This window comes from Gigantopelta aegis, chromosome 2 (assembly GCF_016097555.1).
Source record: "Gigantopelta aegis isolate Gae_Host chromosome 2, Gae_host_genome, whole genome shotgun sequence".
NCBI lineage: Eukaryota > Metazoa > Mollusca > Gastropoda > Neomphalida > Peltospiridae > Gigantopelta > Gigantopelta aegis.
The window spans coordinates 22,576,664-22,595,949 of NC_054700.1; the positions used below are offsets into that span (position 1 = coordinate 22,576,664).

General features: G+C 35.5%; 2 protein-coding genes across 2 annotated transcripts; one reads left to right on the forward strand and one right to left on the reverse strand.

The window, feature by feature from the left end:
* Positions 1-2: 2 nt before the first annotated feature.
* On the reverse strand, positions 3-11,083 carry LOC121382744 (U6 snRNA-associated Sm-like protein LSm6). Its single transcript, XM_041512320.1, has 4 exons — positions 10,975-11,083; positions 2,502-2,625; positions 1,721-1,834; positions 3-947 (listed from the first exon to the last, which is right to left on the reverse strand). The coding sequence occupies exons 2-4, from the start codon at positions 2,605-2,607 to the stop codon at positions 913-915; spliced, it is 255 nt and encodes an 84-aa protein (XP_041368254.1). The 5' UTR covers positions 2,608-2,625; positions 10,975-11,083; the 3' UTR covers positions 3-912.
* Positions 11,084-14,424: 3,341 nt separating this feature from the next.
* LOC121377487 (iron-sulfur cluster co-chaperone protein HscB-like) lies at positions 14,425-18,456 on the forward strand. Its single transcript, XM_041505501.1, has 2 exons — positions 14,425-15,091; positions 17,707-18,456. The coding sequence occupies exons 1-2, from the start codon at positions 14,621-14,623 to the stop codon at positions 18,082-18,084; spliced, it is 849 nt and encodes a 282-aa protein (XP_041361435.1). The 5' UTR covers positions 14,425-14,620; the 3' UTR covers positions 18,085-18,456.
* The last annotated feature ends 830 nt before the right edge of the window (positions 18,457-19,286 follow it).

A 19,286-nucleotide genomic window follows, 5' to 3' on the forward strand; every position in this document is an offset into this window, starting at 1 on the left:
GAAAATCTCTCATTTTTATTCACAAGTCTTGTCCATCAAAACAACACAAGCTTAACATTTCAGTCCTTGAAACTGAGCTCTTGGTGGAACATCCCCAGCGCAACTTTTACAATGGTAAAACTGTTTTTAAAATCCATTTTTAAAGTATCTGAAATAAAATGGCTTCTACACCAGTCACTCTGAAACTGCCGCAAAGCATTTATAACTTGTAACTGTACATCATTTGCAAATGTTTCATATTCTTCAGAGGTACTTTTACCGGAGTCGCATGAAAATAATTAGCTAATCATGACACTTACTGTAACAGAAGAACACTCCAAACTTGGAAGTAATAACTGTTACAGTGTCATTTACTGGTTCAATAGATAAATGAGATCTATATACACACACAAGTCCAAAAATGATAAAAAGGAAAAAAATATGTTCTTGTGAGATATTAATACATCCTCAAAATTGTCACAACAGACAATGAGCTTGATGACGACAACTATACAAGACTGACAACACAAGACAAAATTCCAGCGATGTGTTATGAACGATCATAGTTACAGATGATGACAGTTCTGCAATATGCTTTACACGCTGTTAGGTAGCTACAGATGACGACAGTTCTGCAATATGCTTTACACACTGTTAGGTAGCTACAGATGACGACAGTTCTGCAATATGCTTTACACACTGTTAGGTAGCTACAGATGACGACAGTTCTGCAATATGCTTTACACGCTGTTAGGTAGCTACAGATGACGACAGTTCTGCAATATGCTTTACACGCTGTTAGGTAGCTACAGATGACGACAGTTCTGCAATATGCTTTACACACTGTTAGGTAGTTACAGATGATGACATTCCAGTAATATGCTCTGTACAAAATGGTGACACGAGATCGTGGTATTCCACTGTTCTCATCGCCTACACTCTTCTCTTCTGTGTGCTGATATACAACACTGAAAAACAGACACAAAATGAACTGTCATTAAGTTAAAATGCTGATTCTGCAGGTCATTTGGCAAATTGTCACATATCTATTGGAATTCAATTTGGTGAACATATTTCTTAATTTGACAAAACCATAATTTGAGAATTATTAGCATGTTGTATTATTTGCTTATTTATAATACATCTGAATGTCATTGTAATACAGAACCATAACACATGTGTCAGGACTAGCTAACTCACCAGTAACGTAAATTTATATAATTCACATAACCAAACAATCATTTACTATAATTTTAAAATATTGTTCCCTGTAAAATTATGTAATGTTCTTGCTGTTGATATGACATAATGTAACCAGTTTTTGTGTTTCTCTTTGTATTTATCTTCCTTTGGTAATAAAGGCAAGATTTAAAACATCATTAGGACTTTAAAAAATGTAATCATAATTGACTGTATTGACATTATTTATAAGAGAAGAAAGACAATTTTGAAAATATTAGGTAACTTTTAGCATTGAATTCTAAATTAATTAATCACTTACAACATTGTAAAAAAAAAAGTTATCTATGAATAACTTGGATCGTTAACAATTCCTGTGATAATGGATTCTCATTTAGAAAATCACCAAAACATTATTTCTGCTCCTTCATGAAGTTGTGTGTCCCATGACACCCCTTTCCCCATAGCATGTTACTTAACTGGTAAACCGCTTCAAAGAAGGATGGTACATGTATATTTTAGAACACTAAGACTACATTAAATCACCATGTTTTAAACCCACCATTATTTCCTCGGATGAAAGCATCTCCATATTTGTTTTTGAGTTGACCATTAACGTACTCCTCTGTCTGTTCGAGAGCTATGTTCATGTAGCCGTCAAGACAAGCCAGCACTCCTGAAATCAAGTGAAAACACATTCAAACTAAACATACAGTGACTCTGTTTTGTTTTTGTTTTTTGTAATCCGACTGCAACACAACCACATTTGGGGGTTTTCATGCACATACAATGTATATATACCCTTGTCTTACTATGCTGGGATTCACAGACAAAGCTTGGAAACATGCTAAATTCACAGCCTGATTTACAAGAACTTTACATAAATTACAAATTCTCCAATGCCAATAGTACATATCTTTTTGGTTTCCCATCAAATTAATTCTGACCTACAACAAAACCCACAAAAAGTTGCAAGTAAATGTAAAAGTAGTAATAACCAAAAATAGTTTACACTGCCCAATTACTAGGGTCAGCAAATTTTAGGCACAGGCTTTCTGCCAGAAAATAATTTAAGGGTACGTAATAACAACATAAGCACCCCTACAAGGTGATTAAATGGGTTTAAAATGTTTTCAAACTGGACACAGCATTTCATGTGCTTCAATAATAAATTTTAAACAGACATTAATTATAAAAATATATCTATTAATTTTGAAGATTTTTAGGATATATAATTTTACCCTCAATACATGTACCTTTTGGCAGAAACCCTTTGAGATATACACAAGATATGATCACATTGCATCTATAGATACATGTGTACATGTATGTCAATAACTAACCTCTATAATCAACGCCAGAGTTCAGCTTCACCATAACAGGACGTCCAATAATTTGTTTTAAAAATTCACTGGGTGTCTGTTTCCTACTAACGTGTATTTCAGCCATTGGAAGTGCAATCAACAACTGAATAAAAGAAGAACATAATTTTCACAATAAGTCAGCAGTTTTAAAACAATCAGCGACAGGGGTACATCTACTGGATTTAAAATCAACAAATACTTTATGTAGTCACATTGCAAGATTTGTGCAAAACTTAAGGTGCAAATCTTTTGTTCAGCTACGGTAAGTAAAGTACTGTCGGAAATAGAATAAAAATTATTTTTGTCGATTATTTCTTACATATTAAACTGACAAGTAAATATTTTGTAAATATCTATGTAATGATAGTCTACCTAATTTAGCATTTAGTACTTGTTTGGGCGTTCATTGATGTTCAAGGTGGTGTTTACTCTTGAAATTAAAAGACAAATGTCACTAAACAGGTGATTTGTGCACTTAACTGGAACAGACTATAAAAAAATTTGGTCAACATGTGTCAATTTCATTGCTGTTACAATATGTGAGGGACTGTTTCTGATGATGGTTTGCCCCTATCCCTCTCCAAACAAAATATTTGTAGTCATTTATAAGTAACTTTTAAGCAAAACTGTCAAAAGCCATTATAACGATCCATTATACCGGTATTAAAGATGCTATCTCAATATTAGCTAATGACAGCTATTGCAAATCTTTCTTTTTTTTCTTTCTTTTTTTAATTAACTTTTGATTTAACATTTAAAGAAGACACCTTTAACAATATGCCCATAAATGATTATAGGAAATAATTTTATCTACCGGTAGAAAATACTTTTTTATTGGAGAATCTTTATCACAGCTCGCATTATATACATGTAGCACCTTTAAATTGTTGCAAGATTGTGTAAATTTCTAATGTACTTATATTGAATTTATATTCAATAAATATGCTTGTCATAATAAAAAAAATTATGCTGCAATTCAAAATAATCAGTTAACTTTCAGTTTTAAATTAAAAGTTTGTGTTATAGTCTGTTCCAATAAAGGTCACAATCACCTGTTTACTGACATATTTAGTTTAATTTCAAGAGTAAACACTACCTTGTACATCAATGAGAGCCCAAACAAGTAAATGCTAAATTAGGTAAAGTATCATTGAATGGGTATTTACAAAATATTTACTTGTCAGTTTAATATGTAAGAAATAATCTAAGAAAATCATTTTTATTCTATTTCCGACAGTACTTTAGTGATTAAATATACATGTAAAAAATTTTTTATCAAGAACTCGAAAATGATCAATGTAAAGGTATTTAACTTCAAGCATAGGAATATATCAGGGCTTCTAGATTATGGTAGCCCCACTCCCATGGCTAGTGATATTCAGTGTTGGGCTAGTAAATATCTATTATAACCAGCCCAATGGCTAGTGGGGGGTTTTCCCCAACCTTGTCAAATGCTGCATTTTCCCACCCTAAATCTAAGGGGGTTTAAGCTCTATCTCCCTCTTTAGATGACATATCTGATTACTAGTATTTCAATTAGTAAAACTGTATATAGCGAATAGGGCTAGCAAATTTTTAATCATGGCTAGTAAATGTTTAAAATCACTGATCCCATGGCTAAAATTGTAGAAGCCCTGTATATACATGTAGATTGATCTGTGACGGTTAGAGAGCGTTGATAACTGTCCAAAATGTCAACAGTACTTGGGCTACCATAACCATTACTCCTTAGAGATACATGCGGTTTTAAAAATATGACAAATTCATTTCATGGTATTAGAAACACCAGGATAACCAGAAACACTTCAGATGTACCATCGACTTCCCAAACTGCATTCACCTAATGACAAAAACACGAATACAATATTTACGGAAATACTATTCTACATTATTCAGCTACGGTAAGTAAAACAAAATAGACTGCAATCAAGTAAAAAATCAACAATGTGGACATAAAACAAATCCATTCTAGTAAATAAAAGTGAAGCACATTCCAGTAAACGGGAAAAAGTGCAAGGTTTTTAACTGCATTCAGGCGCATGTGTTTGCAAAAAGAAAGGCTAGCTCTGGCACTAGCCAAATTTGCCAATTGCGAATTTCAAAAACAATCGGTGAATTTTATTTTAATTTGGCAAAATAATTTTATGCAATAATTGATATTTTGTTACAAAATAACTGGGTTTCTGCAATTTTTTAAGTTTGATAGATAACTTGGCGAAATGTTCTGCTGACCCAGAACTAGCCCTGAAAAAGTATGTGTGGTTCATCATTTTTCATTTTCAAGACCACTACATGAAAAAACATACATTTTTTAAAGGAAAAATTCAGTTTATCAAATGTTTATCAAAGGTCCGGTCCACGTTTTACCAACACCCATCGCTAACATTTTATGTCAGTACTGATAGGCATTACGTTCATGAATACCAGTAAATAGTTTGTAAAATATAAATTTTTTAATGCACTGATTCTTAATTAAAGTTACATTCTCTGGTTACCATATTATAACATCATGTACAAATATGAAATACAAGCTCAAATGCACTTTTAAAAAACTTGTGTGTGTTCGCTATGAACGGTTATCGTCAGAAGTATACGCTTGATTCCTCACCTGTGCTGCCATAGCTCGGCAAAGCACAAACGACAGCCTGTTGTCAGTTTCAGTTAACACGTGCGTTTGCCGATTTCAAATTGTAGGGTTCATCTCAAAAAATTAAAAGAGAAATCTTGCGCTGTACGAAGAACGTTCGGTTGAGGATATGGTACTATAGTCTTTCGTTAAAACCGGTTTGATCTTGACAACGTATTATCGACAATTGTACCTTCCTATTTCAGAATTAGTAGAACTTTCAAAGTTTAGTTTGTATACTAGTAACACATTAATCATGTATATATATTTTTAAATAAAATATACTAAAGTAGACAATGAACGTTTTCACTTCTTAATTTTGCGTGTTAAAATCGACAAATTCAAATAAATATTCTTTCATTTGGATAGGGTAAAGTTACGGGGGGGGGGGGGGGGTTGTTTAACAACATCAAAGTTAAAGCATATTGATTTAATAATCATCGTACGCCATACAACCGTAAATAAAATGTGTTGAGTCCGTCGTTAAATAAAACATATCCTATCCTTCCTTCCAATGTCCATCTGCTGCTGGATGTCTAACATTTGGTAATTTTGACATATAATCTTAGAGAGGAACCGGGTGCATGTGCAGGGGGAGGGTATTGGAGGTTGAAACCCTCACTTGCCCAAGCTTAAAAAAATTTGAAATGTATTTTCTGGGGGAGCATGGCCCCATATAAACTTCGCTCAACACAGTCTATAACCCCAACTCCGCTGAAATCCCTGCACACGCGCCTTGGAAATCCACTACATTTTGTTTTAGCATGGGATCATTTATATGTACCATCCCACAGACAGGATATCACATACCATGGTCTTTTATATACCCGCCGATGGGGATCGATCCTAGACTGACCGCGCATTTCCAAAAAACACCTTTTTAGGTCTAAGTAATGAATAAAAATAACATATAGTCTTGAAAAATGTTATGTAAATCGAACACAGTACCCTCTTCCTCTACCCCTAGAGCATTACGTAATTAGTAACACCCCCTTACATGCAACGCATATGCCAACAGCTGGCCATTGTCAAAATTTCAAGGCAAATCCTCCACCCACCGACCCCTGGAAAGGCATTGTACCATACCTCTATGGATATAAATATGTTTTGGAGATATGAGACGACCCCTCAATCAAGACAGTTAAATTTGTTCAAAAATTGTGAAATCTCACGTGATCTCTTGTTGGGGAATTCCACACTTGTGATAAGCCAATGAAAACCGAGATCGGTAGGAGCCCGTTTAAAGTGTCCCACTTTCAAAATACTGGCTTTGTTTTTGACTTGGATAAGCCAGTGTAGTGAAACCAATGCGTGGTGCGGTGTCATATATGCACCAAACGTAATTGGATTCTATATGCTTAAATAATAAAAATATTCCGGATACTGCCGCTTTAACACAATTTATACAGTCAAAATTACTTACAATTAAGGGCTAGCTCTGGCACTCACCAAATTTGCCAATTGCGAATTTCAAAAACAATTGGCAATTAAATTTTATTTTAATATGTCAAAATTATTCTTGTGTATTAATTGATATTATTTTGGAAAATATCTCAATTTCTACAATTTTTTAAAGTTTAATAGATAATTTGGCCAAACTTCCTGCTCACCCTGAGCTAGCGCTGCAATTGTTATAAATGGATTATGAATACTATCCACTACAGTAAACACACACAAATGTAGCATACCTTTTGCAGATCAAATATAATATTTGAAAAAAATTCTTATCAATTATTGACCGTCATTTCGGGCAATATCATGTTTTATAGACCGAAGAAACTGATATTGACAGAGGCCAATATCAGTTTCTTCGGTCCATAAAACATGATATTGCCCGAAATGTGGTCAGTAATTGTTTTATTACACAGTGTTATCCATAAGACTCGTACATTCCTACTTTGTTTATTAGAATCGAAACACGCCAATGCTTATAATTTCCAGCAATGCATTAAAACTGATGGGATTTAGTGACGTCACATAATCCTATGATGTTGTATGAGACACAGAGGAATGCGGAAATACAGTTGAAAAATTAAGAAGACAAAAATCAAATTTGAGACATTATAATCAGCAAGAGTGTCAAAATCCTATGAATAGCAAAATAAAAAACAAAATGTGATAAATCTGAACATACATTTATACTAAACAGTTACCGATTACCTCCAAATTCATTTTTTTATTTGTAACATAAAATCCTAAGTGCCGATTCCAACTGCATTTTGATGTACATATCATGTACATTTCTAAATCTGTGAGGTATTCCTCACACAATTTGACGATTACTGACCTTGTCTTTGTCGTATTTGCGGAATTAAACTCAGTATGAATAAAAATGTTTAAATAATTTAATCACGTTCATAGATAATTTCAAAAACAAAAGTTTTCTTTTTCTGGTACAAAATCTATAATGAATTACATTAAAATGATATTTTGTTATAAATTTAACACAGCTGTGAAAAAAGAACAAAGAATGAGTTTGATTAACTATTGAAATCAAAGAAAGAAAAGTTAATATGAACTGTCAAATTTTTTTTTTTAAAAATCCCATTGTTTGACCTGGAATATTAAATGTTACTTCCATCCTAGAAGACAGCTTAGTTCTGTTGCTTGCCGTTTCTATGATTATATACCTGACTTTGCTAAGTACGCTTTTTTATTTTGGGGGAAATGCCACTGTCTCTGATGTCTGCAAAATGCTTGTCATAATAAGCTACGTATTGGTGGTTGGGACGCTAACTTATGGAAATAAAACATGAATTCTATTAATTATTGTAAATATTCATCATAATTTACATTTTGGGATACAATTATACTATTTCTTTAGAATTTGTATTATTATTAGTATCTTCTTTTTTTCTCTTTGACCATAACACTACTTTTAGGGTTTTTTGTATGTAATACGTGCTTTGAAGGGGTTCTTTTGGGGGTAGGCTATATAATATATTAAGAATAATTAAATTATCCTGTCATCAAGTGCCTATGATTTTGAATACCAGCTATACATAAGTACTAAAGATAGTGCAGGGTGCACATAAATCAATACTTTTCTACGTCCCTTCAGACTAATATATAGGGTATATAACAATATTCGAACGTAGTTCTAACAAACCACACAGACTACAAACGACCTTACAAAGGGGCGAAAAGACCCAGTTTATGATGCGATTCAACCCAGGGCTCGCGCTATAAGTAGCCAAATTAGCCATTGGCTAATTTTTACAAAAAATGGCTAATAAAATTTGCAAGTGGCTAAAATTTTGGCTAAGCCATTTTCTGTCTTCTGATTTGAACAAATTGAATATTTGGTATTATTATTATGTTTGAGGTGTCAGATAGATTATGTAACCATTTGTTCAAATCAGAAGACAGAAAATGGCTTTGCCAAAATTTTAGCCACTTGCAAATTAAGCGATCTCACGACTGGTAACAAGAAACAGTGTCATGCAGAAGGCCTGATAATGTTTGCTTATTTTAATAATCACGGTTATTAATTTTAACGGCATGTATTCAACATGTATGACAGCAATGTCTGGAAGATCCTTAACTTGTTATTTTTACTTTGTAAAATCTTTGAACCAAAGTAATAAAAACGGACCGACAATGCATGTCAATTTGAATACACATACTAGTTCAGGGCCGAAAGACATGTAGGCTATCTCAAGGGCAGTTTAGCCAGACTGTGCGAAAACAAAATGTTCGCAGACTGGTTTATGCGCTTCATGTTAAACCAAATGGACACGACGAACACCAATCAAATAGTGTTCGCTGAACTGAGGACAGCTTTCGGTGCAAATATACACCACGCTTCAGAGTCGGCTGACACCCGCGTGTCCAGAGATATCGTTGTGGACATTAAACAATACGATTACGCAAAAGTAAATCTTGATGTAAATTTGTAGAAAAACAATAGTTGTTCGCATCATTGAATACCTAACTGCAGTTTTTGTTTATTCCTTTGTTTTTGTTAATTTCGTACCCACGGTCGAGAGCACGCATGCAGATCGCGATCGCGGGAAATGAACATGCAGTATTTATACAGATTGCAGTATACTGTGAAGTCTGCATTCTTAGCCGATGTATTTTGCAAGCAGAAATCACAACAAGCATTTAACACGACGCCGAAATCAACCGCAACATCATGGCACAAATTATGAAATTGATGGGTCACTTAAAAAAAAGAAAAGAAAGCAAAAAAGCAATTCAAACTAACATAAAGATTGCTATTTAAAGAAATAATGAGCTCCATAATAAAAAAAAAAGCTCTTAAATTTTTATTTGGGAAAAAAAGGAAGAAAGAAAAAACAACACCCTCCATAAACATCCACCCACCCCCATATTTCTGTATGTTTGTTAATTTAATGTCATAGGCCTTAGAAGTGGGGGTGGGTGTATGGGTAGCCCGAGTACTCTGACTGTAAGAGAGCTAGACGGACATTTGGACATAAACACGCTCTCATTACAGTCAGAGACCAACCTATGTCTTTTTTTGGCAATTCCTGACTACCAGACGGTAGGCAACGAGTCCCGCTCTAATACCACAACAATCCTATGTTTGACGTCAAATACCTTTACATCAATCATTTTCGAGTTAAGTGATACAAAAAAAATCCACATATTAATCACTAATACACGTACTACAGAAAGAAACCCGACAGCACCCACATTCAGCTACGCTTCGTGACACTCCGTCGCAACAATTGCAAAGCTCGGCGATCTATTTCGAGACGTAGACCACGTGATCGCGCACTGGGCGATTCCGCCTTGTGCAGCAGTTACAGGGGCCGTCTCATATCAAGCGAAGTTACAACATGGAAGAGTTGGCTAATGCCGTTTTGGATGAATTTGGATTTCATTACGTCATTAAACCAAAACAATTACACATTATTGATTCCATTTTGAATTTGAAGGATACATTTGGGGTGTTATCGACAGGATACGGCAAAAGTATGTGCTACGTACTGCCTCCTCTTATGAGACGACCCCTGTAACTGCTGCACAAGGCGGAATCGCCCAGTGCGCGATCACGTGGTCTACGTCTCGAAATAGATCGCCGAGCTTTGCAATTGTTGCGACGGAGTGTCACGAAGCGTAGCTGAATGTGGGTGCTGTCGGGTTTCTTTCTGTAGTAAGTGTATTAGTGATTAATATGTGGATTTTTTTGTATCACTTAACTCGAAAATGATTGATGTAAAGGTATTTGACGTCAAACATAGGATTGTTGTGGTATTAGAGCGGGACTCGTTGCCTACCGTCTGGTAGTCAGGAATTGCCAAAAAAAGACATAGGTTGGTCTCTGACTGTAATGAGAGCGTGTTTATGTCCAAATGTCCGTCTAGCTCTCTTACAGTCAGAGTACTTGGGCTAGTGTATGGGGTACTTGCTTCAAACTCTGAAGATAATGCATAACCCCCATCACCACCCCACCCTCGCTGAAAAATCAAAGTAATATATTAACTGCCCCTACCCCCATTGACTCAGGTTTTATTATTCCTATTTATTCCCATTTGTACACAATTAGCTGAAAAAGATACATTTTCATATTCATATATAAATATTCTATATAGTACTGCGTAAAACAAATTTGGCTAAAGCATTTTCAATATGGCTAATAAAAATTCCATTTGGCTAATATTTTGGCTACAGGTATTTTTGATCCAGACTAGGGTGAGCCCTGCAAGTGCAAGTGTAACACAGGACGAAACTACTCCGTCGGCTTAACTGGTAATAGGGGCGAAACAACTTGTTATCGATGTGGTTAAATGTATTAAAAATACAACATGTTTTCAATAATCATGTCAGTATTCAAACATGAGACATTTCACTTACAGCAATATATATTTTAAAAGTTCAATTTTAAAAATATTTTCAACCGGAAATCTCCAACGTAAAACACAATAGACTGGTTTACAATTAAAACCGGTTCATTTAGAGTTTGTTAAATGACCGGACACCGGAAATATAAAACCACTGTTACGATTCCACAACGGGCGAAAATGTTTGGTCACATTTCCGCTTTCGATAGAATGGGAAGGAAGGAAAAGTTTTATTTAACGACGCACTCAACTAATTTTATTTACTGTTATATGGCGTCAAACATATGGTTACGGGCCACACAGATATACAGAGAGAAGAAACCCGCTGTCGCCACTTCGTTGGGTACTCTTTTCGATTAGCAGCAAGGGATCTTTTATATGCACCATCCTACAAACAGGATAGTACATACCACGGCCTTTGTTAACCAGTTGTGGAGCACTGGATAGAACGAGAAATAGCCCAATGGAGCTACCGACGGGGATCGATCCTAAACCGACCGTGCACCAAGCGAGCGCTTTATCACTGGGCTACGTTCCGCCCCTCGATAGAATGGGCGTCACCATGATGGGACCAGTGGTACTAGTTTACTTGATTTTAACTTGTTATCGGTATATTTTAAGATGAACAGAAACACTAAACCGTATATTATTTTACTATATATTATGACAAAACCAGACACAGGGTAGTGGACAAAACCGTTGAGTTGATTTTTGATATGCTGTTTATAAACAAGCACTACATTCTACAGAATACACCAAACATTACCATCATAATTGCATTTTAAAGATTCAATTAATAATTGTAGTGGTTTATTAAATGGTATAAATTGATGTTAAATGTAAAAATACGGGAATTATAAAGGTAATCCTCACGTTATTTCGTTCATATTTTCAAATTTCGTCATCAATATATATGTTTTGTAAATCGTATGGAACATAATGTCCAACATTCTGACATGAAATACGAACAATTACCTAAAATCCGAATAGTTTTAGATCTTCATAACCTATATTCGTCATCGGTGTCTAGACTTGTTTACATGAGGATCGTAAGTGTGACTAAACATTTTCGGCCGTTGTAGAATCGTAACAGTGAAAACTTAACCTATCCTGGCGTTTTTGTAAAAATTAAATGGAATCATGTTGTTGTTGTTTTTTGTGATATAATGGTAGTTCAGTACATGGATAATGTGTCCATAACAAACAATGACTGCACTGGAGCATGTAATTATCGTTAAGAATGGAACACTCTTTGGTACAATTACCTGTACATACAGAAAATGTTTCAGTTTCTGCAGTATTTGTACGTGCATTTATTTCCATATCATTTTTTACTGCTAACACCAATATATCGGGGCTTTTATCATGAAAATTAGTTATCTGCATTGGGATGGTTTGGGAAGTATTTTTCTCCATGTCTTCTAATTCAGCCAACGAATCGATGAAGGTAGTAGAACAGTCTAACTCCACTGCAGGTAACAAATCATCTGCACTGCTCTCAGTATGCGATGTAACGTTGCTTTTCTCATGCACATCACATTCACAAGCCTTGAAATAAATAAAAAATGGTGTACCTGACACAATGTCCTGCACCAATCAATTTGTGCCTGACATAAAAGAAACTGTACCTGTCACAAAACATTGTAAATAAAAATGAAATAAATTATGTTTTATGTTGTTTAATCATTGATGTATTTAATTACTAAATAACCAATGCAGCAATTAAGGCAATAGTCACCAAATGATGACATTTATTATTGTTATGTACTTACTAGTCTATGATGCATTAATATATGTCCTCTGGTAAAGCTGTATCCTAACCGGCCGCGAGCGACGTGAGCTATAATTTTAGAAATCATGGATTTCAATTGTCGTATCCTAACCGCACGCGTGTCATCAGTGTCTTGTATGTGGTAATATTCAAACATTTTGGTTGCCGAGTGATCTTTAGCATTTGATACACGCAGATTTGTGGACTCTTTGATCCACGCGTCCGAAAAATTGTGATTATACTGCATTTCTTTTTGAAATTTTTTGCAGAGCGAGCACGTCATAAGTATAACCTCGCCTTCAAACTGTAGCCACAAAGAGGCATTTGTTTTAACTAAATCCTCCTTTTGCCATTTTAATTCAGTGCTAGATTTTGAGATACTACTCTGCGAGATATTCGTTTTGGAATTTTTGGGGCAGGATTTAATCGGCGGCTGCCCGCCGCGGATACCGGGAACAGGGACAATTGATTTGTCATTATCGGTACCTGTCTGTTCTTTTACAGCAAAGACTGAAATTATTTTGTTCAACATCCTTTAATTGTTAACCACGAGGCAATTTGAATTGCAAACTTTAAACGAAAACGCCACAGGAAGTATACGCTAAGTACGAAAGGTCAATTACTAATATGCGTGACATCACTTTTTACAATGTAAGTTCCCGCAAAATCGAGACTATGAAAAATCCTACTGAACAGGTACGCGGACTGTAGATGAATTTCGTGTTGGACTGTCAAGTTCCCCGCGAACCGGTTCGAATCCCACTGGTACACATTTGTGTTTTTTCATTTGTAATCAATATTTTTTTTAATCGGTGCATTAAGTGTATTCGACTCCAAAACAGCCGGCTTTTACTACAACGCGAGCTTCGGACATGATGACCGGCGCAATCGACATTGTTACTGACAAGTTACAAATTTGTACCGGACAATGACCGTGACCGGCTGCTTATTTCAAGGCTTGATTCAAACCATGTTCCTTCACTGTATACCCTGGGGTGTATTCCAACCCTCTCAAGTAGTGCTTTAGCACAGGAGTTTTGATAATAAATTTAACAAAATGTTGTTATGGCGTTAAATTAAAAACCGTTTTTATAAAACATAGACGAAATGCAGAACCATGAAAAAAATGCGGTCGCGCCTATATGGACGTCGCTGAGACCGCATAGGGCAAGACACGTAATTTTGTGCCAGCTGCCATTTTGCCTTTTTATGGAATACTTTCCAAGAGGGGTGAAAGGACATGACGTAATCTAACAAGGTCATAAACGATTATGATACAAAGCAATCGTGACGACGTCATGTACTTCGGAGGCTTCCACCCCTCTTGAAGAGTATTCCATTAAAAAAAAAAAAATGGCAGAAGGCGAAAAATAGCTCCTTTTTTTTGTCCTAGGAACTCTTAGCAAAATCAATATAGGTGACGTGTTTATCATCTAGTATTTGGAATTTGTGTCCTTGTAATGTTTTTTTTTTTTTTTTTTTTCACGATGTGGGTAACATCTATCGGCCTAAAAGTAGGAGAATCATTCACCGTAGTTGTTTTGGGAGAGATTGTTGAGGAGAGGGAGAGGGAGAGGGAGAGGGAGAGGGAGAGGGAGAGGGAGAGGGAGAGAGAGAGAGAGAGAGAGAGAGAGAGAGAGAGAGAGAGAGAGAGAGAGAGAGAGAGAGAGAGAGAGAGAGAGAGAGAGAGGGAGAGGGAGAGGGAGACAGAGACAGAGACGGAGAGTTATTTGGGACGGAATCAAAACGATGGCCTTCGATCCTATACCACAAGTGCCTCAGATGAGCGCTCTACCGATATAAATGGGAATAAGAACTGTTACGACTGCCGGTCAAATAATCACAAGAATAGCAATCACGTGACGTTCCCACACATTCATTTGTAAACATGGCCGCCTCCATTGGTGTAAGGTTATTTTGTGTTTTTCGACGTCCTGATCATCTCTGTCTTTTAAAATCTAAACTTGTTAATGCTGCACAGACTAGACTTATTCAAGTATTCCAAAAATATACGCCAGGCATGCAAATTAACGTAGATGTACACCAATGCTGTGACATTTTACACCATTTGAAATTGAATCAAAGCGGACGAGGTTTTATGTCGATGCCCACTGGAAAGTACTTGCACAGCTGCGAGGCTTTGCCTGAGCGAATATGTTGGAAATGTGGACGATCAATAGACCCCTATTTGGAGCTGTTCTTTTGTAAATGCGGTGTGGTTCAAACTCCAGCTGACATCAATTTCTTCAAGTTGATGGGGTTGAAAGAGAGTTTTGATGTTGATGTGGCGAATTTATCACATATGCTGATTGATTTGCAGAAAAGACTTCACCCTGACAAATATCAAAATAAATCTGATGTATGTATGTATGTATGTAGAGAGCAGCTGGTTAAATTGTACCTAAAGTCCAAACCAAATTGTTAACAACTACAATAAATTACTCTCCTATCTGTATTTACCATTAAATTTTCTCCACTTTTTGTCTAAACATAAATTGTGAAAAAAAAGCCATTATATTAACATTTATTCGACATATTAAACTGAAACCATATCACCTAGATATCAACTTAGTTAAGATCTCCTAGGACCAAACAATGTAATTTTTTACCATCTGCCATTGTGTTTTTTTGTGGTATACTCTTGAAGAGGGGCGGAAGCCTCCTAAATATATGATATACTTAATCTGACATCATGATGAGTGCATTATACCTTAGTGCATGTCATGACATTGTTAGATTATGTCATATCAATCCATCCTGTTGAAGAGTTCCATAAACAAGCAAAATGGCAGATGACAGAAAATTGCATGTAATTTGCCCTATGCGATCTTAGCGAAGTTGATATCGGTGACACTGTTACAGTCTGTTATGTGGAAACTGTGTCACTTTACTGTTTTTTCACAATTTGTGTCTGGACAAAATTTGGGGGAATCCATGGTAATTAATGGTAGGAGAGTAATTTATCTTGGTTCGGACTTTAAACCAAAACATCCCAATTTTTTTTTAAACTGGGAGATGGTCAAAATGTACCCATACAAATGTATCATGGTGAAAACGCACTAAAACAAAACCTACCCATTTTGTTTTTTATCAAAACGTACCCAGTACAAATTACTTAGTTGCTAATCAATTTTCACTTGATTAGAAATATCGCTAATGGCGAGTGTTTATATCATGGTGGGGTTAGTATTTTATATTTTATTAAAAATGTATAAGCATGGGTACATTTTGACAAAAATATTAGTACATTTAAACTTTTGGTGGGTATGTTTTGGACATGATACATTGATAGACGAAAACGTGAGCACTTTATTTTTTGACCAAAAATTGGTGTTTTGGTGGGTTAAATTTTGGTTTGGGTACTCTATGTTTTATCCATATAAAGAGCTTGTAAACTTGTAATCCAAAAATTAAAGTATAATTAGTAACAGTATTTATTTGTGTACAGGGCTGCAGAAAGTACTCATCCGCTCACCATATGCAAGTAAAAATTCTAGATGAGTTAAAAAATGCAACTACCAGTCCCGATGGTCTATCTGTCGTTTTGATTTAGTTTGCCACATGATTTTGTTCACTAAACCAAGTGTTCTTGATAATGTTTTGTCAATGTATAGATCTATATATATATATATATATATATATATATATATATATATATATATATATATATACATACATACATACATACATACATCGTGAAGACACTGTATACTATAATATTGTTAGTAATATATTGTTCTTTAGAATGGAAGTCTGGTGGACTAGTAAATTTTAGTAGGTTCTGGTCTAGCGGACTAGTTAAATATTTTTCATTTCTGCACCCCTGGTGTACTTAGGCCTTTAAACAATGTGTTTCTGGTAACCTACCAGTCTCAGTGGCGCAGTGGTTGAGCATCGGACTACATGCTGGTAGGTACAGGGTTCGCAGCCCAGTACCAGCTCCAACCCAGAGTGAGTTCTTAAGGGCTCAATGGGTAGGTGTATGGCCACTACACCCTCTTCTTTCTCACTACTAGTAACCACTAACCAACTAACCCACTGTACTGGACAGACAGCCCAGATAGCTGAGATGTGTGCCCAGGACAGCATGCTTGAACCTTAATTGGATATAAGCACAAAAATAAGTTGAAATGAAATGAAATCTGGTAACCTGACTGATGCTATTTAATTATATATATGTCTATCAAAAACATTTTATTGATGTTTTTGTATTTTAGTATACAATATGTTTTTGTATTTTAGTATACATCTAATATATATTTTTACCATTTTACCAAGCCATGATAGCATGTTGAGTCTGGGATCACCCATTCGAATATGACACAGGCAGTTGAAGCCAGAGCTGTGTTGGTTTTTTGGCAGGTCATGACCTCCAGTCAACTGATCAACATTGCCACACTGTATGACTAGAAAATTTGTGCAAAAAGTATACATGTACATTGTTCTTTCGATTCATATATATGCACAAATCAGAAAATACTTAATTGTCTGTCTTGTTGGTTATAATGGAAGGCTAAAAAAGTCAAAATTTGTTTTGTTTAACACCACCACTAGAGCACATTGATTTATTAATTATTAGATGTCAAACATTTGGTAATGAGAGAAAACCAGCTACATTTTGCCACTAGTAGTAAGGAATTTCATATATGCACCATCCCACAGACAGAATAGCACATACCACAGCCTTTGATATGCCAGTCATGGTGCACTGGCTGGCTGGAGCGAGAATTATCCCAATGGGCCTACTAACATGGATTGATCCTAGACCAAGCATGTAGAGCATATCAGGTGAGTGCGTTATCACTAGGCTACCCCATTTTGAAAGGAGTCTTCCAGTTTTTGTTCAGCGATATGCTATATACTTTATAGTAGTATATGTACAACTGTAACTTCTTAGTTCTATAATAGTATACATAACATTTTCCAATTTAATTTTTGATCTGTCATGGACTGTTGTTTTGTATTTGTTTTTAGACGGAGAAGGAGTTGGCTGAAAAACAGTCATCTCTGATCAACAAAGCATACACCACGTTGTCGAAACCCCTCCCCCGAGCAATCTACCTGCTGGATTTACACAACCACTCCATTACAGAGGAAGAGGAAGTGCGAAATTTGGAATTCCTCAATGAAATCATGGAATTGAATGAAGCTCTTGCTGAAGCGACACAAGTAGAAGAAGTAGACAGCTTGGAGAAAAAGGTTTTGGAGCAACTTGAGCTCACTTTGAAAAAGATGTCAGAAGCATTTCGTAGGCACGACTATAAGAGTGCCAAGCCGAATGTAGTGAAATATCAGTACTATATAAATGTCCGTGATAAAATCAAACAGTATTACAGGCAGCTGATGATATAGATGTTTTAAGAAGTTAATCTCAGCCAGAAATATTATTAAAATATGTTTTGTATGGATGATTGTAGTTTTCTAAAATAAAAATCAAAAAAAATCTTATGAGTGTACATATTTGTTGGTTTTAACTACTTGTACTTGTATTAATCAGCTTTGCATTTAAACAAATCTGGGGAAAAAGGCAAATTATATGTTTGAGGCAGCATTTAATTTAAGTCTTTTGAGGTTATATTTAGACCTGCTCAGATTGCACATCAGTTATAGTATTTTATTTGTTTGTTTTATTTAATACTCGGGTAAAATATCTGTTTTCAGTGGCGGATCCAGAAAATCCATTTAGGGGGGCCCCAGTGACATGAGGTGGAATACCAAGGGAACTTTTGGGGAGGTTTGGAGGGAGATCGTAAAAAAAAATAAAAAATTAATATATAATAAAATTAGAACTATCGCAAAATTTAGGCCCCCCCCCCCCCCCCCCCCCCCCCCCCCCCCCCCCCCCCCCCCCCCCCCCCCCCCCTAGATCCACCTCTGGTTTTGGATAGGTTTGTGTTGGTACAGAAAAGTCAAATAATTTTAGGTGAGAGTTTGTATGTTTTCAGATTTAATGTTTTTATGGATGTGTCGCATGTTTGTTTTGAATCCGCTCAAAGTATTATTCATGCTTTGGTATCAGAATTTGATTGTCCGTGAAATGCAATGGTTTGTAATGGTTTGTAATGATCTTGATATTTGGTCTGCCCTTGCTCAATGACTGATCTTTAATTGAATCCCTCTTTTCTCAGTATTAAAGTTGGCCAGAAAATAATGTTAGCAATTTAGCTAATTATGTTTGTAAAGTGTACGTTTACAAAGTAGAGACTTGTTAACCATGTGGATTGTCAAAGTAGCAGTTTGGCAAATGTATATTGAACACCAAAGCAGGGAACATTTTGTCAAGTATCGCATTGCGATTCTCTATCCGTATTTTGCAAAGTATCGCATTGCGATTTTTTATCGGTATGCAAATTTCAGAGATCACTACACAATTTTAAAATATTAAACAGTAATTGCTAATCAATTTTCAATTAACTAGAAATATTGCTAATCAAGCTTTTGAAAACAAAATGTTTGCTGCAAAGGAAATGTGAATATAATATTCAGCTGTATCATTAACATATTGACATTTGAACTGAATTACAGGTTGATATACAGTTATTTCACAGTGTTGG

Excerpts from the sequence above, each read along its gene's own strand:
- LOC121382744 (XM_041512320.1), bottom strand. The coding sequence starts at position 2,607 with ATGGCTGAAATACACGTTAGTAGGAAACAGACACCCAGTGAATTTTTA. Across the intron at positions 1,835-2,501 it reads CTCTGGCGTTGATTATAGAG|GAGTGCTGGCTTGTCTTGAC; the intron begins GTTAGTTATTGA and ends ACTTGATTTCAG. Across the intron at positions 948-1,720 it reads TTTCATCCGAGGAAATAATG|TGTTGTATATCAGCACACAG; the intron begins GTGGGTTTAAAA and ends TCTGTTTTTCAG.
- LOC121377487 (XM_041505501.1), top strand. The coding sequence starts at position 14,621 with ATGGCCGCCTCCATTGGTGTAAGGTTATTTTGTGTTTTTCGACGTCCT. Across the intron at positions 15,092-17,706 it reads AATATCAAAATAAATCTGAT|ACGGAGAAGGAGTTGGCTGA; the intron begins GTATGTATGTAT and ends ATTTGTTTTTAG.